Here is a 21063-nt window from a genome sequence, read left to right on the forward strand (position 1 = left end):
GCCTCCAGCACCCTCACACCAAAGAAGTTTCTCCTCCTGTTCAGGTGGAACCTCCTGGGTGCCAGTTTTGGTTCTATTCAGAGAAGAAGAGAATACTCAATTGCAAACCCAGGTTTGGAGCAGGGAAGTGACTGTCTCTAAGCAAACTTATACCAACAACACTTCTCAAAGCCTATCTCAAACAAGGCCCAAAGCACACAAGGAACTCCTGAGGGTCTGCTCTGCCTGGGGAAGCACAGAGCTGCACCCAGAAAACTCAGAGTTAGCTCAGGTGGATCCCTGCAGTTGATGCTCTGAAGCCCAGCTCCCCTCTGGCAGGGCAGAGCAGAGCAGGTTGCACCATCCCACTGGCACTTACCTCCAACCCTGGGCACTTGGTGTGCAGAGCTGTGAGCAGGGGGAGCTGCTTTTCACTGGGTACAGCAGGGTGTGTCTCTGGCATCTCCAACCTGCAGCTGCAATTACAGGATGCATGTGGAGCACTGGACACACCTCTAACCCCTGAGAATGCAAATGCTCAACAGGACAAAGAAATGTCTGTTATTTGCCAACACTTCTCACTCCTAGGAGACAGCACAGAAGCACTGAGCCTCAGCTGGGGCTGCTTAGGCAGGAGCAGTGGATTCCCTCCCAGCCCTGCACACAATCACAGAAGGATAGGGGTTGGAAGGAACCTCTGGAGATCATCTAGGCCAGCCCCCATGCCACAGCAGGGTCACCTAGAACAGGGTGCACAGCATGGGGTCCAGGTAGGTTTTGAATGACTCCAGAGGTGGAGACTCCACAACCTCTCTGGACAGCCTGCTCCAGTGCTCCAGCACCCTCAAAAGGAAGAAGTTCCACCTCATGCTTAGATGGAACTTCCTATGCCCAGGTTAGTGCCCACTGCCCCTTGTCCTGTCACTGGCCCCATCCTCCTGACACCCACCCTTGCAGTATTTATAACCATTTACGAGTTTCCCCTCAGTTTTCTCTGTCCAGGCTAAAAAGCCCCAAGTCCCTCAGCCTTTCTTCATGAGAGAAATGTTCCAGTGCCCTCAGCACCCTCCTAGCCCTCTGCTGTACCCAGGATGTCCCTGGCAGCACAAGGAAGTACTAAGCTAAAGCTGTGCTCCCAAGGCCAGAGCCACTCCAGCACCACCTTCCTCCTCAAGACACATCTGACGTCAGGAGACTTTGCTTCAGTGGAGTTGAAGTATTTGACCCTCTCAAAACTTCTGCTTACCTTAGTCACCTCCTCCTGGGAAAGCCCAGACAGAACCACAGGGCAGCTGCCCTGCTGGCCAGGCAGCCCACTTCCAGATCACAGGAATCACAGAATCGTCCTGGATGGAAAATCCTTCAGGATCATCCAGTCCAAGCATATCTAAGTCAGCAAGGCTGGGGCTAAGCCACCTCTCAGCACCACATCTGCTTCTGAAACACCACTGGGGATCCAACCACCTCCCTGGGCAGCCTGGGGCAGGCTTTGAGAACCCTTTCAGGGAAGGAGTTTCTTCTAGTGTCCAACCCAAACCTGCCCTGGGGTAACTGGCAGCCACCGCCTCCTGTCCTATCCCTTGTTACTGGGTTCCAGTGATCCCAAAGGTTTTTCCCAACCTAGGCGATTCTGGATTCTGTGCTCCTGTTTTCTTTCCTTGCAAATCTTTCCCTGCTGAGGTGCTGAGGGCACAGCAGCCTCATGCCAAGGTGGGCAGCATCTGCACCCAGGTGCCATGTGGGCTCTTGCAGCAGCACCCACTGCAGCAGCTCCTTAAGCACCACAGCAGTGAGAACCCTAAGCAGGAAGGATGTTTTCCAGTGGCTCCAGAACTGGAATCCCAGGCATCCCTGTCTCCCTAGCACCAGGAGTGGTCTTTCCTTCAACAAACCTTCATTTATCTCCTTGCTGCAGAGATCCTAGGACATAACTTCCTGGGCTCTCCCATCCCTGTTGGCTGCTCTGCTTCAAGAGCTGAGTAATTTCTCTGCACCTAGCAGAGCAACTTTGCATCCTGAGACTTGGCAAAGCTTTGGTCACTTCATTGATGCCTTTCCCACAGACCAGCTCTGTCCCAGCCTCAGGCTTGCCCCATCATGCCCACCTGTAACTCCTGTGTGTGGAACAGCATCAAGAGAGGCCAGGGACTAGGCTGACTCAGATTCAGAAATCAACTATGCCTGACTCAAGTCCATGAAATACCAGTGTGAAACTGACTCTCACCAACACCTGTCCTAAGCCACCCAGATCTGTATCAGCTTGCAGTGCATCATTTGGTAAGCAGTTGGACTCACAGGCTCCAAGTTCAAGGCTGGAAGCTCTCTGGAGCTGGAGCTGGAGCTTCTCTGCTTTTGCAGCATCAAGCTGCCCAGCAGCAGGCAAAGGGGACACAGAGTGTGTACCAGCAATGCTGCTGAAACCTGCTCTCAAGAGCCCACAACTAGAGATCTTCTCTTATCCAAGAGCTGGGAGGAGGCACTGAGACTGTCCAGCCCTCCACTTGTGCCATGGTGCAACTGGATTGACCCAGGCTGAGAGGGGAGCAGCCAGCCTGCCTCTGAGGAGGATCTTAGCCCTCACAGAATGGTCTGGAGGTTTGGGAACCTCCAAAGCTCATCCAGTCCAAGCCCTCTGCACTCAGCAGGGACATTCTCCACTGGAGCAGGTTGCTCAGAGCTTTATCCAGCCTGACCTGCCCTGGATGGGCAGGAGTGGGACATGACTGAGACAAAGCTTGTACCATGGGACAGTCTTAGAATCACAGAATGGTTTTGGTTAGAAGAGACCTTTAAGATCATCCTGTCCAAGCCTTACCCCAGCACAGCCAGGGCACCACCAACCCATGGCCCTCAGCACCACATCTCCACAGCTTTAAAACCCCTCCAGGGATGGGGACTCCACCACTGCCCTGGGCAGCCTGGGCCACGCCTTGACAACACTTTTGGGGAAGGAATTGTTCCTCATGTCCAACCTAAACCTCTCCTGAGGGAACTTGAGGTCGTTTCCAACCTCCTTTCAGGGAGCTGTAGGGAGTCAGAAGGTCTCCCTTCAGCCTCTTTACCCCCAGGCTGAACAACTGCTCCTCACAAGTCAGTAGCTTCTCACCAGACCTGACTCTGTGCAGCACCAAGTGTGGCTGAAGTGTTCTGCAGCAGCACTCAAGTGTACAATGGGCTCCCCGAGGTGTTCCTGCTAAGCCAGGTGTGACAAGAGACAATACATCATCTCCAGCCCCTTCTGCACCAGCACACACCACACCCCCTGCTCAGCCCAAAGCCACTGCACCTCCCCCAGCTTTTCACCCAGAACAAAAGGGGCTTTGTGCTTTCTCAGCTCAGCCAGGTCTCCCTCCCAGGATGGGACACAAGCTTTTACTAATGGAGCTCACACCACAGCCCAGCTCCTCTGCTACTCACAAGGGCCATCAAAACTCACTTCACTAACCCTCAGCACATCCAACACCACTCAGCTTTGTCCTGGTTCACACCAGCTCCTGGTTCCGAATGTGACCGAGTGGAAATTCTGCCCTCAGAGCTCTCCTCAATGCAAGTAGAGCTCCCAAGTGACAGGGCTGGGTCTTATCTCAGAGTAATCTCTCAAAGAATGTGTTAAGTGCACAGGTGACCTCCAGCCCTGGGAGCTCTCTGCCTTCCTGGTGTTAGGTGGCTGTTTGCTGAAGTCAAGGGGACGACTTTCACTAAACAAGGCAACAGTTGGGTCAACAACCAGCCTGGCTCACCCCTGTTTGCCTAAGCGTTCAGTTACATGTGGAAGGTGTGAGAAGAGACCTTCCTGACCTCAAGGTGTTACCTGCAGATGCCAGGGGGTCACCAGGGCCTGAGACTGAAGGGTTGTGTTTTACAGACCCATCCACCCTCAGCTAAAAGGCTTTTGCTTGAGGTTACTTCCAAGCTGCCAAGGAGGAAAGCCAAGGGTCCCAGGGACCTGCCTACCTTCAAGCACCATGAATCTTCAGTCAGCTCAGGGCTAAAACCCAGTCCTGACTCACCTCCTGTTGCAGCAGCTCCAGAGCAAACCCTGCTCTGGCAACAGGGCACTCAGAGCTAAAGGAAGTGTCACAGACAGCAGCACAAAGAAGTGGAGATGATTATGACAGGATAAAAAGGCCAAATGGCATCAGAGATCATTCTGACTTTTCCAGAGGTTTACACAAGAGATTTTCCTTGAGTTCTGCCTCCCTCTGTCCCCTGTGATCTCTTCTGCAATGTTTGTGTTGCACCAAGTCAAAACCAACCACATCTGAGCCTCGGAGCTTCCCCTGACTGACAAGCCTAGCTAGGGGAAAAGGAGCACAGCAAATCCCAGAAGGCTCCTACCTACAGAGCAAAAGTACCCCAAAAGGTTACTCCTTGTCTGCCTGAGGGCAGAATCCCTCCCACTGTACAGAGAGGTTTCTCACATGAGGGAAAGGCTGTGCCAAACTTGGCAGGGATTTCTGTTGTTCACTCTGCTGTAAGCTCAGCATCAATCCCCACACAGAGTCAGCTGGGGAGCCCCTCTGGGTCAGCCCTAGTTTGTTCTGAGGGAGCAGCAGGATTGTCCCCAGTACTTTGCACAACTCAACTGTAACCTTCTCCACAGCTGACTTTCTGACTGTCTCTCTTCCCTTGGGAATCTCCTCCACTAGTAGCACATTTCCAAGCAGGTTTATGGGAAAGCTATCTGGAAGAGCTATTCCAGACCCTTCACCAGATCATTGTCTCTGGGGATGCTCTCTGTGGATTCAGAGCTGATTAGGTGCTTTAATATTTATTTCAGCACCTCCTGCAACCAGACAAGCACCAGCATGAATGAAAACCCACAGGTACTGGATTTTTTTCTGCTGTGTTCTCCCCCTCTGGCTACTAAACCCTGGTGTGCAAGATGAGATCTGGTCCCTAAATGATGAGGTTTTCCAGCACAGAGAATGATACACAACACTTCAACCACCAAGGGTGCTCACCTTCCTCAGAGCTCCTTTGCTTCTTCACAGTAATTTAGAGCTGCATTTGCAGGATGTTGAAGTCACAGACAAATCAGCCCAGGCTGGTGGACTTTTTGTCTAGAGCTTCACCTTCACATTTGAACCAGAGCCTTGGAAGGTGCAAGGACAAAACCCCAACATTTTCAGGGTCAGGGCCAAGGTACAATCACTTTCCCCTTTCATTCTTCCTACCACTGCTGCAGCACACTGCCCTTAGTTTCAACCTAGGTAGCTCAGGGCACTTGCACAACAGTCCAAAGAGATATTCTTATTAAATAAAGCTCCTGTTGACACATATTTGGCTGCACTCTGCAAGGCTTCTGGTGAAGCACCACTGACACAGGAAAATCTTCACGCAGGGGTCTGAAATTGAGAAGATGCAAAGCTCTCATCTGGACAGCACTGCAGCCTTACAGCAGCAACCTCACAAAACTCTTGTACCACTTTCTCCATTGCTTCACACACAAATAAAACTGGCCTCAAAGAGCTCTTTCATGTCTCACACTGAGCCTGGAACCTCTAACACACAAAACATCACAGAGTAACAGAATCTTCTGGGGTGGAAAGGACCTTTACAACCCATCCAGTCCAACCCACTGCAGCCAGCAGGGACATCCCCAACCAGGGAGGCTGCTCAGAGCCACAGCCAAGCTGACCTGGGATGGTGCCAGGCATGGGGCAGCTCCCACCCCCCTGGGCTACCTGGGCTAGGCTCCCACCACCCTCGGTGCCAAAAAGCCCTTCCTTCTCTCTGTTTGAATCGCTCTCTTTCAGTGCAAACCATCACCCCTCTGACAGCAGACCCTGCTAAAGGGCTGTTCCCAGCTTTCCTCTCCTCCCCTTCCCCAGAACAGGCTGCCCGGGGATGGGGTGGAGCCTCCCCAGCGCTGCAGACGTTCCCGCTCGGGGCCCCGCGCAGCGGGGGTGTCCCTGCCCAGCGCAGAGGAGCTGTAGCAGGCGACCTCCGCGGGCCCCTTCCCAGCCCGTGCAATCCGCCACAGCTCGCGCACGCGCTACGCCACGCTTTGCGGTGGTGTGGCGCAGCTCCTTTTACGACACGTGGGGGCGCGGCCCTTTGCACGACACGCTGTGGCCCCGCCCTCCTCCCCGGCTGCCGCGCTTGGCGGCGGCGCGGCCGCCATGGCGTCTCCTTTCAGCGGGGTGCTGCAGCTGACGGACCTGGACGATTACATCGGGCCCTCGCAGGTGGGTGCGGGCCGGGGGCTGCCTCGGGTCGTGGCAGTGTGAGGGCACTCGTGGGGTCGGCCTGCACCGCCAGCGCCGCCTGGGGAGGACGAGAAGATGGCGCTGAAGGGAGGTGGATGACAGCCCTGGGGCCGAGCCCCGGGTCGGGACAGCAGCGTGAGGAAGCCAAAGGCTCTTCCAGATGTCCGTTGGGTGCTGCTAGTTAAATAGCGAAAGGAAAACAAAACACGGAGAGAGCTTCCTGTCACTTGCAGCGGCACACGGGGAGCAGAGAGGGCAGCAGCGCTGATCCTGAGAGCCGCTCTAAGCAGCCCAAGGCAGAGTCACGGAATCGTTAAAGATCATCCAGTCCAACCATCAGCCCAGCACCACGATGCCCGCTGAGCCAGTCCTAAAGTGCCATGGCCACACGTTTCATAAACACCTCTCTGGGCAGCCTATTCAATGCCTGACCACTCTTGCAGGAAAGAATTTTTACTAATATCCAACCTAAACCTCCCCTGGCACAACTTGAGGCTGTTTCCTCTTGTCCTATGACTTGTGACTTGAGAGACCACCCCCCAACTCACTCCAACCTCATTTCAGGGAGTTACAGAAAGCTGTAAGGTCTCCCCTCAGCCTTACCTTCTCCAGAATTCATTGCCCAGCAGCCAGTTGGTTATTCCCACCCCAGTCTGGAAACAGGCTGATGAAATGTTAATCTGCACCACCCTCAAAAAACAACCCTGAAGGGGTTTTCTTGCACAGTGTTTTTGCACACAGATGCTCATGTGGCAGGGGACTCAATGATCTCCAGAGGTCCCTTCCAACCTCTACCATTTGGCGATTCTGTGTCCCTGCTGGCTGCAAGGGTTTGGACTGGATGACCTTGAATGATCCATTCCCACCCAAACCAGTCTGGGATTCTGTGAGTCTATGCCAGTGTTCAGAAGTGGATGGCACAGTGGTGGCAATGAGCAGCAAGGGTAGGTCAAGCCTCTTCCTTTTGGAGTCTTGAAGCAGTAGCAAAAGTACAGAATCTTAATCCTGGAGGTATTTGCTGACAAATACAGCAGAAAAAAACTCCTGAAGTGAGAGCAGTGGGACAAGGCATAGCAACCCCCATGAACTCTCCTTGCAGTGCTACTGCAGTCTCTCACCTAAGCAATGCAGCCTGCTTTGCTGTTTCAAGTAAAAATTGTTGCTTTAGTCAGTGAAGAATCAGAATGAATTGTTCCTGATGGTCTCTGGCTCTTCAAAGTGTAATACAGCTGGAAGTCCCTGCTCACTGCAGGGGATTTGGCCATGGTGACCTTCGAGGGTCCCTTCCCTCCTGATGCATTCTGTGATTCTAGTTTGGGAGAGGAAAGCTGAAGGTGTTGGCAGAGCAAGGATGGCAAAAGGCAGAGAGTCGTAGCTGTAGAAGTGGGCTAGGGAGCTGCAGAGGAGCCTGAACAACAAAAATCCCACAGAATGCAACAACTCCCTGGAGACTTCATCACTGAAGAGTACAGCAAGCTGGCAGCTGTCCATTGGAGGTCATCAGAGCCCTTCCGTGGGACTTCATTGGCAGTAGCCACATGCTGGTGACCCCACCCCCTGCCTCAACATTTGCCATGAGGAATGCAGGATCTTGGTAGGGCTTGAGAGGGGAGGGCTGTGCAGGCAGGCTGTTCCCTGAGCCTCCCAAGGCTCTGTAAAGCACAGCTGTGATCTTCAGCAAGACTGGCAGGGCTGGCCTCTCTTTTTGCTCTGATGCTGGAAGAGTGTTCCTTCTGCAAAAAGGGGGTAAGGAGGGTTTGATTTTGTGTTTTCTCTTGGTAGTTAGAGATGCTGTAGGCAAATCCAGCATCCCTTAAGGGGCAGTAAGCAGCATTCACTCTAAAACTAGTGCTTGATCATTCTAGTTCCTGTTCAATCTCCCTCCTCATGGCCCATCTCCTCCCTTCTGGGCTTTTATTTCTCATTCAGGAATGTATCAAACCTGTAAAAGTGGAGAAGAAGCCTGGAAAAGCAGCAGCCAAGATCAAAATCGAAGCAGATGGAAGCTACTTTCAGATTGATCAGGTATGTGTGATTTGAACTCAGTCTTCTGTAAACCAGCCACAAAACCTGAGTCTGCTCTGAAATATTTGAATAATCTACAGCTATTAATGGCTTCAGAGAGGACCAGGAGGCTGGAAAAGTGTTGCTATTGCTGCCAACATTCTCATATTTATTTATGTTTTCCCAAGTCCAACTTTTTAATTTCCTAGGTTTGTCAGAAATGATTTCACTTTGTGTCAGTGCTTTATGCCCTGCAACTAACTGACATCAATAATGCTCTGAGCAACCTGCTCTGTCCCTGCTGACTGCAGGGGGGGTTGGACTAGTTGGGCTTTAAAGGTCTCTTCCCACCTAAACCATTCCATGATTCTATGATTATTTTATAATTTTAATTTAGCAGCACCTAATTGTTTCTGGCTTTGCTGAGAAATGATGTCTGAGGGGAGAGTCTCAGGGGAAAATTGACTTACTCAGGTCAGATAGAAAGGAGAAATACTTCCTTCAAGTGGGAAAGCCAGATGCTGTCTCTGCCACGCTGCCATCCAGGCCTCCAGCCTAAGTCTAAATCCTGATGCATGTTCTTGGTCTTGCTAAGATGTTCCTGAAGTCCCTCAGCATATATGTGCAGCTGGGGGCTAACAAACCTTATTAAAAGCAGCAAACTTCAAAGCTTTGCCTCCTCATCATGCTAAACAGAAAGGATACTTTTTGTTTGTTTCTCCTTATTTTTTTTTTTTAGTGACAAAACAAGAGCATAAAAAGGTCAACATCTTTGTTACTGGATGTAGTAAAGGTGGGAAAACTGCTGCCTAACCCTGTGCTGTGAGCAGAACTGAGTCTGAGCTGTTTCTTTCTAGAATGGAGGAGCACAGAAGCTGGAAAAGGCTAAGATCACCCTGAATGACTGTTTAGCCTGCAGTGGCTGCATCACCTCAGCAGAGAGTGTTCTGATCACTCAACAGAGCCATGAAGAGCTCTGCAAAGTGCTGGCTTTTAACAAGGTGGGTGGCAGCTCTTGATCAGGGAGCCTTCAGAGTCTGAGATCTGTTGAGACTGGTGGGATGCATCTGCAGACACAAGCATGGAAAGAGCAAACATAACATCAGTTGCAATGGTTGGAAGGTTCTGAGGATGCTCTGCTGTGTTTTAATGATTTTTAATAGGTAATGATGGGTTTGGGAAGGATCTTTAGTAAGTTGCTGACTTCAGAGTTAAGCTGGGAGATGCTTCCTGCTGTTCTAATGTGCTGGAAGGAAGTTCTGCTTGTTCTGGAAGTTCTGCTTGTGCTCTATTAATGTCTTCTGAACCAGGGTGCTGTTTGGGGTTTATTTCACAGAGTGCTGCTCCCAGGGAACAGAAATTGGTGGTGGTTTCTGTTTCACCACAGTCCAGAGCTTCCCTGGCTGCAAGATGTCAAATGGGTGTTCTGGAAACAGCAAAGAAGTTGACAGCATTCTTGAAGAGCTTAGGCAAGTGTGTGGTGGTGGTGGTGGTCTGTTCATCTGGGGTCTGTGTTGAGCCTAACTGTTAAGAGAGCACCAGACTGATGTGATTTAACCTCCTTATGGAGTCATGATTAGCATTAATTAAAAGCCAACATGACTACAACCTCAGCACTCAATAAACTTGGAGTGATGGAAGAAAGGAGCTTTACATTTTACACAGAATGGTTTGGGTTGGAAGGGACCTCCAAAGCTCATCCAGTCCTACCCCTGCAGGCAGCAGGGACATCCTCCACTAGAGCAGGTTGCTCAGAGCCTTCTCCAGCCTCACCTTGAAGAGCTCCAGGCATGGGGCCTCAGCTCCCTCCCTGGGCAACCTGTTGCATTATTCCAGCAGCCTCCTGCTGCAGAACTTGTTCCTCACATCCAATCTCAATCTGCTCTGCTCTCATTTCAAACCATTGCCCCTGGTGCTGTCCCTGCAGACCTTTGGGAACAGTCCCTCTGCAGCCTTCCTGTAGCCCCTTCAGGTCCTGGCAGGCTGCTCTGAGGTGTACCTGGAGCCTTCTCTTCTCCAGGCTGCACACCCCCAGCTCCCTCAGCCTGTCCTAGTAGCAGAGCTGCTCCAGCCCCCTGATCATTTTTGTGCTCCTCCTCTGGACCTTCTCCATCACGTCCATGTCCTTCCTGTGCTGAGGGCCCCAGAGCTGGACACAACCCTGCAGGGGAGGTCTCCCCAGAGCAGCAGAATCACCTCTCTGGATCTGCTGGCCACACTGCCTTGGATGCAGCCTAGGATGGGCTCATGATTAGCATTAAGCATAAGGCCAGAGGTCCACAACCTCAGTCACACAAGAAGCTTTATATTTTGCACCTGCAGCCCCCCTGTCCCTTGTGCTCAACTCCCTGCGTGACGTGGGTCCATCTTACACACCTGTGGGTAAGATCTTCTGAACTGTTGTGTCTGCCACACCCTTGCTGGCAGCTCTAACACAGCCTCTCTGCTGCCCAGGGGTGCACTATGTTTTTGACACCACCTTCTCCAGAAACTTCAGCCTGTTGGAGAGCCAGAGAGAGTTTGTGAGGCGCTTCCGAAGGCAAGCTGAGGACAAAAAGGCTTTGCCAATGCTTGCTTCTGCCTGCCCAGGTAGGACATCAAACTGAATCAAATGCCATAGGAACAGGACACTAGAAAAACAAATCCACAAAAACCCTGCTAGAGGATTTATCTCTCCACAGTCCCAAGAGATCTTGGTGTTAGCCGTGGCAGTGATCACCACAGTCACCTGGGGAGCTCTGAAGTGAAGCTTCCTTTGCTCTGTGTGCTGCAGTGGGGCTGAACATGGTCATGAAGGGGCTCTGGGCCTGGGGTGGGGGACAGAGTGGGGCAAGTCAAGGGCTGCTTGTTAGTTTTTTCACTTAATTCGCTAATTCCACTCTTCTCAGGTTGGATCTGCTATGCAGAGAAAACCCACGGCAGCTTCATCATCCCTTACATCAGTACCACCAAGTCCCCACAGCAGGTCATGGGCTCCTTGGTCAAGGGCCACTTTGCAGCACAGCAGGTGAGGGTCTGAACTATACAGTGCTCAAATGGAACACTTGAAGCTGGTATTTTTAATTGTGCTGCAGTAGAGGCCAAAGGTAAATCTTACCCTGCAGAAGCCAGCACCTTCCTCACGTCTATTGTACCTAGTGAGAAGTCAGCAACTAGGGCAGCAAGACTCAGCACAGGCTGCATGCACTGCTTGAAACCTCTTGATCTATGGGAAGAGACATTTCCTTGTGGAGTGTTTGTGCTCCCATCTTGTCTGTGTGGGGGATTTTCATGTTCTTTCAAGTGGGTGAATAATTGAAAGCATCCTAAGGTGGAGCTGCAGTCAGTGCTTACGTGCAGGTCGTGTCTCCTCTCCAAATGACTTGCTCCTTCCCAGCTTCATGTTGTGGTTCACTTTGGCTCAGCTCTGTTCTCAGTCTTTTAACCTTTGGACTCTTGCCAAACGTAAATTTGATACCTAAAGAGTGGAGGTCTGCTAAAAGCCTAGCAAGAAACTTGAGCACCACTGGTTTTGGTCTGATTTATTGTCTGTTAATGAGCAGTGGTTTAACACTTGCATTAAGTAAGAGCTGACATCTGCATCCTTGTAACAAACCTTGGCAGCTGCTCAGAATCTTTGGCACAAGACAACTGAAACAATGGCCTTGAGTCAATGATTTGTTTCCTCAGCCTGAGCTTATTTCTTGGATGGTCATGAGGTTTGGGTTGTTGGGTTTTTTTATCTGACTCCAGATCTTGTCTTGATTGCTGGAGCAGGGGCTGGGGTTTAGCAGCACAGAGGAAGCTTCTTCTCTGACTGCAGAATTAGAGATTCACTTCACTGATTTTGTTTGGATCATCTGAGCAAGCAAAAAGAGGTGGGGGGTAGGAAGCTGTAAAAGACACACTGCTGACACTTGCTACAAATTAAAGGATGCCTCTCTTAAAACCGAACCTCACTCTGTATGCACAGAAGAATAAAGTTCAGTGATCCTGGGGAATATTGCCAGGGGCAGAGTGGCATTAGTGGCATCATTTGGGAGCCTGGGGAGACCCCTGCTCTGGGTGTTTAGCATGGATAAGAGCAGCCCCAGAGGGAAACTTGTCAATGCTCAGCAAGAGGTAAAGGGTAGGGGACAAGAGGCTGGGGCCAGACTTTGCTCAGTGGTGCCCAGGGACAGGACTAGGGGCAAGGGGCACAAACTGGAACCCAGGAGGTTCCATCTGAACAGGAGGAGAAACTTCTTTGGTGTGAGGGTGCTGGAGGCCTGGAGCAGGCTGCCCAGAGAGGTTGTAGAGTCTCCTAAAGAGAGCTTCCAACCCCCCCCGGCCACTGTGCCCCTGGGCAAGCTGCTGTGGGTGCCCTGCTTGGCAGGGGGTTGGACTGGGTGATCCCCAGGGGTCCCATCCTATCCCCACCCAGTTGGGATTCTGGGATTCTCCATTGTACCTGGAAAACTTCTCCCTCAAGATGGGTTCAGTATTCGCCAGTCCAGCTCCAGAGCTTTGCCTTTCTTCCAGCACTTCCAACCCAACCAGACCTACCATGTGACAGTGATGCCCTGTTATGACAAGAAGCTGGAGGCTTCCAGGCCAGACTTCTTCAGCCAAGAGCACCAAACTCGTGATGTGGACTGTGTGATCACCACAGGTTAGTGGAGCCAGTGCAGCCCAGCTGAGTTCTGGAAGCCTCAAGGCAGGGTGTTTGCCAGCTTTAACAACCCCTTGTCTCTGATGGAGGCTGTGACTGCCTACCTGCATTTTAATGATGCTCATCATGGCCTGGTAAAGACTGCAGGTGCAGCTGATACCTTGATTTGAGGGGCTTGCTTTCCTTCATCCCCAAAATAATGGTTTTTGGTTTGTGTGTGTCTTAGGAGAAGTGCTCAAGTTGTTGGAACAGGAAGGAGTATCTCTATCAGATGTAGATCCTGCCCCACTGGATACCATGTAAGAACAACATCTCATTTACATAGAATCATAGAATGGTTTGGGTTGGAAGGGAGCTCCAGAGCTCATCCAGTCCTACCCCTGCAGGCAGCAGGGACATCCTCCACTAGAGCAGGTTGCTCAGAGCCTTCTCCAGCCTCACCTTGAAGAGCTCCAGGCATGGGGCCTCAGCTCCCTCCCTGGGCAACCTGTTGCAGTGTTCTAGCAGCCTCCTGCTGCAGAACTTGTTCCTCACATCCAATCTCAATCTGCTCTGCTCTCATTTCAAACCATTGCCTCTCATCCTGTCCCTGCAGGCCTTTGGGAACAGTCCCTCTGCAGCCTTCCTGTAGCCCCTTCAGGTCCTGGCAGGCTGCTCTGAGGTGTACCTGGAGCCTTCTCTTCTCCAGGCTGCACACCCCCAGCTCCCTCAGCCTGTCCTTGTAGCAGAGCTGCTCCAGCCCCCTGAGCATTTTCATGGCCTTCTCTAGACCTGCTCCATCAGGTCCATGTCCTTCCTGTGCTGAGAGCTCCAGAGCTGGACACAGCACTGCAGGGGAGTTCTGATCAGAGCAGAGGGGCAGGATCCCCTCTCTCCATCTCTGGCCACGCTGCTTTGGATGCAGCCCAGGCTGCCATTGGCCTTCTGAGCTGCAAGAGCACACCTGGCTCATATCCAGCTCCCTTCCCACCAGCACCCCCAGGTCCTTCACTCAGGTTCTTTCTCACCCAGTAGTTACAGAATTCTTGACCACAGTTTGCTCTTCCACCACACAATGTCTGCATTTCATTTGTTTTCTTGCATCACCTGGATCAGTGCAATTGTGCTTTCAAATCCTGAATTCCCAGCACATGATGGATTTCCACTTTTGGAGAAGCTGTAACTCTTTGTCCCTGATTTTAGCAGGCCAAGGCTTAGCAGCTCTCTCTGTAAGTCACTGAAGTTGCTAGAATCATTTCAGGGCAGAATAATTGTGCAGAGATGTATAAATTGCAATAATTTCACTTCTGCTACTCACCCTGTAGCTGGTGGAATCCCTCAAAAAAATTTACCTGCAGACTTTGGAAACTGTAAGAGTCTGGATCAGTGCTAAAGAGTTTGCTAAGCACAGCCTGCTACTGCACTGTGCTCAGCTGCCTGTCTCTGCTCCCAGTGATCAGAGCTACTGTAAAGATTCCAGAATTCAAGCATATATTAGAAATATTTAGGTCACTCAGCTCATCAGTAGGAGTCTTTAGTGGCAGAAGAAATGAGATCTCAAACATGTGCAGTCCAGATGGGCATTGAGTTGCTTCAAGTGAAAAAGAACATCTGGTTAAGTGACAACTGCACACGGATCTGAGTGGCTGCAAGAAACATTAAAATCATATTTTCCTCATCTAAACTGCTGTGCAGTGGTGGTTCCACAATGAAAGCTAAAGCAGAGCACTCCCCTCTGCAGCTCAGAAATGGCTTTGTAGCACTTTGCACAGCAGTAGACAGAAAGGCAGCAACCCTGAAGTGTCAGCACAGCTGATGAAGTGCAGGATGCAAACATGCACTGCTCAGGCTCCTTAAGCTTGTAGGAGAGGTTTTTGATAACCCAATGTGCAACATCTAGGACATGGAGGGAAGGTGCCACAAGTCTGTTTTCAGCTGTACCCCTTGCAGCCAGGTGGTCTCCCCTCAGCCTCCTTTTCTCCAGGCTGAACACTCCCAGCTCCCTCAGCTGCCCCTCCCCAGCCCTGTTCTCCAGACCCTTCCCCAGCTTCATTGCCCTTCTCTGGACTTGCTCAGCACCTTCACAGAAGGGAATCATAGAATTGTTTCAGCTGGAAAAAAACCTCCAAGCTCATTGAATCCAAGCATCAACCTAACACCACCCTGGCCATTAAACTGTGTCCTGAGCAGCAGAGCAGGAGGGGTAGGTTTCACACAAAACATTTGCTACTATGGGTCTATTTAGGGCCACTTTTCCAGGACTAAGAGTTTGGTTTGGTGGTTTTGTTTTTTCCATGGCTCATGCTCAGATTGCTCAGAAGAGAAGTATTCCCAGATGGAAGAAATGTCTGCAAGGTTGGGTCCCAAAAGAGCAGCTGGGGAGGGACTTTTGACAAGGACTGGAAGTGACAGGAAAAGAGGCAATGGCTTTCAGCTGGAAGAAGGCAGATTGAGACTGGAGATGAGGAAGAAGTGAGGGTGGGGAGGATGGGGAGACTCTGGCACAGGTTGCCCAGGGAGGCTGTGGCTGCCTCCTCCCTGGAGGTGTTCAAGGCCAGGCTGGATGAGGCCTTGAGCAGCCTGGGCTGGTGGGAGGTGTCCCTGCCCATGGCAGGGGGTTGGAACTGGATGAGCTTTGAGGTCCTTTCCAACCCAACCCATTCTATGATTCTCTATACAAGTTCTCCTCTACATGCTTTATTGTTACACCACTGACAGAAGATCAGGAAGGCAAAGGAAAAAAACCCAAAAACCAAATTCTGAAGCATTTGGTTCCCTCAGGAAATTACTTTATGGAAGTGTCAGTTATAAGATAGAGCTCAATGCCTAACTAACTGATAAAAATCTCTGGCCAGCTTGGGAGGAGGACATTCTGAGCACCAAGCCTCATGCTTGTGGTGCTCAAGAGCCTCTAAACTCAGTGAACCTGAGCACAGTCAGTCCAAGGGCTGCCTGCACACAGCTCAGACCCCTCAGCACTGGGAGCGCTCCCAGCAGACCCAAGGCTCTTGTTGTGCCTCAGCCTCCAGCACGTGGAGAAGCCCATTAAGAGGTTATTGCATTTGGCAGCAAGAAGGAGCTCAAGTGCCAGGAATCTCCAGCCTCTTGCTGCTCTAATGCTTGCTGCAGGCCTTCCTGGCAGCCATGCTTTGAGATGGGAGCAGTACGTGAGGCCAGACACACTGAAACATTTAGTTAATGAAGCTCAGTTCCTGTAAACAAGAGCAAATTAAAAATAGCTTTGGAGGGGTGATTGCAAGCTGAAGTGTTGCCTTCTGCAGTTCTTCCAGGGCTGAGATTTTTATCTGCAACATCTTCCATTTGCTTGGCCTGAGCTCAAGTGTTGTCCCCTCTGCAGCTGTTAGGAGGAGCACAGGAGTGTGACTGCCTGAGGAGTGCTTGTAAGCAGCTCCCTCCTCTTGTTATGTTCTAACAAAAGCCATTGTTGTGGCTCCCAGCTGGAGAGCTGTTCTCCAGAAACATTGGCCTGACCTCTGAAGAGTTTGGCATGTGCCTGAGCTGCAATGACTTGTGAGGAGCTGGAAGTGCAGACCTTGTGTTAGCCTTTGGTGTTCAACACCAGACCCAGGATCCCACTGAGGACAGCCCTGGCTGGAGTCAGTGTCCTGCCACCAGTAGCTTTGTCCACCACTAAACCTCAAGCACACAAACACAGCTCTCACCTCCCTCTGCCTGTGGCCACAGCACTGCTGCCTCTCAAACCTCTTCTCTCATGTCCCAGCAACCACATCTAAAGTAGCTGTCTTACAGAAATGTTGTAGCTTCCTCAGTCTGAGGCTGTTGAGCCTGGAGAATAGCAGCCCCAGAGGGGAGCTGAGCAATGCTCAGCAAGAGGCTGGGGCCAGACTCTGCTCGGTGGTGCCCAGGGATAGGACAAGGGGCAAGGGGCACAAACTGGAACCCAGGAGGTTCCATGTGAACAGGAGGAGAAACTTCTTTGGTGTGAGGGTGCTGGAGGCCTGGAGCAGGCTGCCCAGAGAGGTTGTGGAGTCTCCTGGTCTGGAGAGCTTCCAACCCCCCTGGCCATTGTGCCCCTGGGCAAGCTGCAGTGGGTGCCCTGCTGGAGCAGGGGTTGGACTGGGTGACCCCCAGAGGTCCCTTCCAACCCCTCCATGCTGGGGTTCTGGGATTATCTCCCTTCTCCCATTCTAAGTGCAACCCATGGTCTTTGTAGAGGTGTGGAGCAGAAGCCAGCAAAACACAGGCCAGGCAATCACCTTGCAACTCCTAACATCCCCAAGTGCATGTTTGACACATGAGGATTAGGTTGGCAGTGCCTGGGCCAGGCCTTGGGGTGACAAGGGACAGTATTTGCACTGAGCTTGACCTAAAGGATGCTGGGCAGCACTGGGTTAACCATGCTGGGCTCTGGAGCTATAAATAATTGGTTCCCAGGAGAAAGGGAAAAGCCAGAAGCTGCAAGGGAGCTGGTGTGGGGCCTGCTGTGTTGCTCTGAGTGCCCCAGCCCTTGGTAGTCATGCTGGTGGTCATGCTGGCTGTTCTGTTCCACCAGAGATGCCCCACACCCATCTACCCCTCTCTCCCTGTCTCCAGGTTCAGTGGTGCTGCAGAAGAGGAGCTCACAAGCCACTCAGGAGGGGGCTCTGGTGGCTACTTGGAGCACATCTACAAGCATGCAGCCAAGGAGCTCTTTGGGATCCAAGTGGACACAATTCAGTACAAACCTTTAAAGTAAGGAGGGGAAAGCCCTGCAGGGTCCCTGGGTTTCAGCAGTTCTCTCATGCTGTAATCTTGTTGAGGGGCTCAAACTTGCCTTGCAGTGGTAAACATTTTTCTTCAAGGCCTGGGAACTGGCTCCTGACTCCCACAGCTGCCCAGGGATAATCAGCCCATGCTCCACAGCCTTTCCCTGGGAGACTTCTGACCCCTCCACCACCCACACACTTTGTTCTGGCCTGAGGAATTTTTCCCAGTATCAAGTTGCAAACAATTTTTAGAGTAGTTTAGAATCATGGAATGGTTTGGGTTGGAAGGGAGCTCCAGAGCTCATCCAGTCCAAGCCCTGCAGGCAGCAGGGACATCCTCCACTAGAGCAGGTTGCTCAGAGCCTTCTCCAGCCTCACCTTGAAGAGCTCCAGGCATGGGGCCTCAGCTCCCTCCCTGGGCAACCTGTTGCAGTGTTCCAGCAGCCTCCTGCTGCAGAACTTGTTCCTCACATCCAATCTCAATCTGCTCTGCTCTCATTTCAAACCATTGCCCCTGGTGCTGTCCCTGCAGGCCTTTGGGAACAGTCCCTCTGCAGCCTTCCTGTAGCCCCTTCAGGTCCTGGCAGGCTGCTCTGAGGTCTCCTGGAGCCTTCTCTCCTCCAGGCTGCACACCCCCAGCTCCCTCAGCCTGTCCCATATCAGAGCTGCTCCAGACCCCTAAAGAAGCTGAAGGTCACATGGATATAGAATCCTAGAATGGGTTTGGGGGGACCTTACAGATCACCAAGTTCCAGCCCCCTGCCATGGGCAGGGACATCTCCACTACAAGCAGATGGCTCAAGGCCCCATCCAAGCTGTGCAGGTGTGTCCCTCTGTTAGTGGTCAGGATTCTCTGGTGTAAAAGCAGAAGGGACAGGTCCCTCCCAGAGTCTCCACATGAAATACTGGTTACAAATCAAATGACTGAACTCCTTTCTCAGGATCAGGTATTTCCCACTTGGAGCCTGGCCCTTAGGAGCCTGCAAGCCTTCAGTCATGGTTTGCTCCTTGGTTTCACTCCTCAGTGGCCTCAATAAAGGGGAGGTTGGCTGAAGCCAACTCAGCAGGCCTGTCACAATGAAACCTGTGTTGAGCTCAGCTCCCTTGGCTTGGCTTTTAAGGATTTGTTCAGTGCAGGTGTCCCTCAGCACATCCTCACAGAGGCTGGAAGCTCCTCTGCAGGGCTTCTCCCCTCTCTTTGGGCTGGCTGGCAGGGACAGCTTCCTCCACCAAGCTCTGACTCACAGCTTCATTTGAGCACAGGGCTCAGCTTGGAAGCTGAAAACAGAAGTCAGTTTGGCTGAGCCATTTTCTCTGCTCTGCTTCCTCAGGAACAAGGACTTCCAGGAGGTGACACTGGAGAAGGATGGAGCAGTCCTGCTCCACTTTGCTTTGGCTTATGGCTTTCGAAACATCCAGAACCTGGTGCAGAAGCTGAAACGAGGGAAGTCTCCCTACCAATATGTGGAGGTCATGGCCTGCCCTGCAGGTAAGGACACCCACAGCTGGGAGGAGCCAGAGGAAACTGCACCTACAATGTGCTGAAATGGAAGGGAGAACCCCAGGCAGCTTCTGACATCCTGGACGTTGTGGCAGAGCCTTCAGGCTCTTGAGGTGTGGCAGTCACAGCAGCACCAGCTCAGAGCTGTTTGTGGCTGTGTTTTCCTACCTAGGAGCTGCTAATTCTCCAGGCTTTCAGGAACTGCAGTTAAATCCCAAAGTGTCCGTAATTGGTGCTGTTAAGCAGGGCCTCCTGCTTTCCTGAGCTCTTTTTCTGTACAAGAAGCTGCTTCCTCTAAAAGGGCACAGAATTGCACTCTTAGAGGCTGCTGGTGAAGAAAATCTCTTTTTGCCTATTTCACTTCTTTCCCTCCTTCCTGCTTCTCTCTGAATCTGCTACCTGAGAGTTGGGGCAGCTTGAACCCAGCCTGAAGTGACACTGAGCTGCCACCCTGGGCCCTCTGAAGAACACAAGTCCCAGTCCCGGAGGCTGCTCAACACTGACACCTCTTGGGGCCACCACACGCTGTGCACCTCCCCCCCAGCAAACCCAGACACGGCCCAGGCACATTTGTCTTCTCTTCAGTTGAGACTCCAAGGCTGTACTCACCCTGATTGTCTTCTGGAGGCAGGAGATAAGAGCCAGAGCTCCCTGCTGCTGCTGCTGCTGCTGCTGCTGCTGCTGCTCCCCAAGGCCTTCCTGGCACTCCCAGCCTGCCTTGGCAGCTGCCTGCAGGCTGTGAGCCCTGGGGCACACCACACCAGAGAGCTCCTCTCCAGAACTGAAGCCCCCCTGATGCTGTTAACCAAGTGGGGAGTAAACCCCTATGGCAGTGGTGTTTCCATTGCTGTAACTGCTTGCAGGTGCAGAGTAAATTAACTGCAGCTGGGGTGGGGTTTTCCCCCCTGCTAAAGCTGAGGTGGTTCCTAAACTCAGTGACATTTCCTCCCTTTGCTGCTTGCAGGCTGTTTAAATGGAGGTGGCCAGATCAAAGCAGCTGGGGAATCCAGCAAGGACCAGCTTCAGCAGGTGGAGAGGTTGTATGAGTCTCTTCAGGCTGCAGTCCCAGAGCAGAACCAGGCTGTGAGTGAATTGTATGAGCAGTGGCTGGGTGGTGTGGAGTCAGAAAAGGCTCTGCAGGCTCTGCACACCCAGTACCATGCTGTGGAGAAAGCCAGCACTGGACTGAACATCAGGTGGTGAAGACTCACACTGTGAAGCTCAGACACTCAGTGCCTTTGTAACTCTATTGAAATACTCTCAAAACACAGCTCCACTTCCATCCTGTCACTGGGAGCTTGCCATGTCTGACTCTTTGTGGGATGCAGGCAGTATTCATACCTACAGCTTTAGGATTTTGGAGGTGATGTAAATAAAGCCCAGCACTGACTTAAAACATGTCCCAGGCAGCAATAATGCATCAAGCTGGCTTTGAGGGCTAAAGCTGGAGTTCTGGGGCAGGTCTGGAGTCCCCAGCACAGCAGACAGAGACTGCTGGAGTGGGGCCAGAGGAAGCCACAGCAGTGCTGGGAGGGCTGGAAGGGCTCTGCTGTGAGCCCAGGCTGAGAGAGTTGGAGTTGTGCAGCCTGGAGAAGAGAAGGTTTGGAGCCTTTCAATACATAAAGAAAGCTGGGGACAGACTTTTGAGCAGGGCCTGTTGGGACAGGACAAGGGGGGGATGGCTTAGAGGGAAAGGGAGATTCATACTGGAGAGAAGGAAGAGATGTTTGACACTGAAGGGTGGTGAGAGCCTGGCCCAGGTTGCCCAGGGAAGTGAGAGCTGCCCCATGGCTGGAACCATCCCTGCCCAGGTTGGTTTGGGCTCTGAGCAACCTGCTGTGGTTGGGGATGTCCCTGCTGGCTGCAGGGGATTGGACTGGATGAGCTTTCCCGGTCCTTTCCCACCCAAACCAGTCTGGGATTCCATGAAATTTGCTCTCCCTTTACCACCCTGCCCCTCCCAGAACTGATGAATTGAAGCTGCTGAAGGATTTGGCTTTCAGCAGACTGTGGCCCCACCAAGAGGAGCTT

General features: G+C 52.0%; 2 protein-coding genes across 3 annotated transcripts in view; one reads left to right on the plus strand and one right to left on the minus strand.

Annotated features, from left to right (window-relative positions):
• LOC128974317 (mesothelin-like) overlaps positions 1-6106 on the minus strand; it is a 26720-nt gene extending 20614 nt beyond the window's left edge. The window contains exon 1 of the mRNA XM_054390887.1: positions 5982-6106. Within this exon, the coding sequence (XP_054246862.1) occupies positions 5982-6106 (125 nt within the window). The remainder of the gene's footprint in view (positions 1-5981) is intronic.
• On the plus strand, positions 6090-20884 carry CIAO3 (cytosolic iron-sulfur assembly component 3). 2 transcript variants are annotated; one of them, XM_054390813.1, is made up of 11 exons: positions 6090-6170; positions 8121-8216; positions 9053-9196; positions 9532-9664; positions 10650-10784; positions 11084-11202; positions 12696-12825; positions 13052-13124; positions 17380-17517; positions 18863-19020; positions 19997-20884. In XM_054390813.1, exons 1-11 carry the CDS (start codon positions 6105-6107, stop codon positions 20233-20235), a joined length of 1431 nt encoding a protein of 476 aa, XP_054246788.1. In that variant the 5' UTR covers positions 6090-6104; the 3' UTR covers positions 20236-20884. The 2 variants fall into 2 exon arrangements, with proteins under 2 accessions (XP_054246788.1, XP_054246789.1); XM_054390814.1 differs by lacking the exon at positions 17380-17517.
• The last annotated feature ends 179 nt before the right edge of the window (positions 20885-21063 follow it).

The sequence above is a fragment of the Indicator indicator genome, chromosome 22 (assembly GCF_027791375.1).
Source record: "Indicator indicator isolate 239-I01 chromosome 22, UM_Iind_1.1, whole genome shotgun sequence".
NCBI lineage: Eukaryota > Metazoa > Chordata > Aves > Piciformes > Indicatoridae > Indicator > Indicator indicator.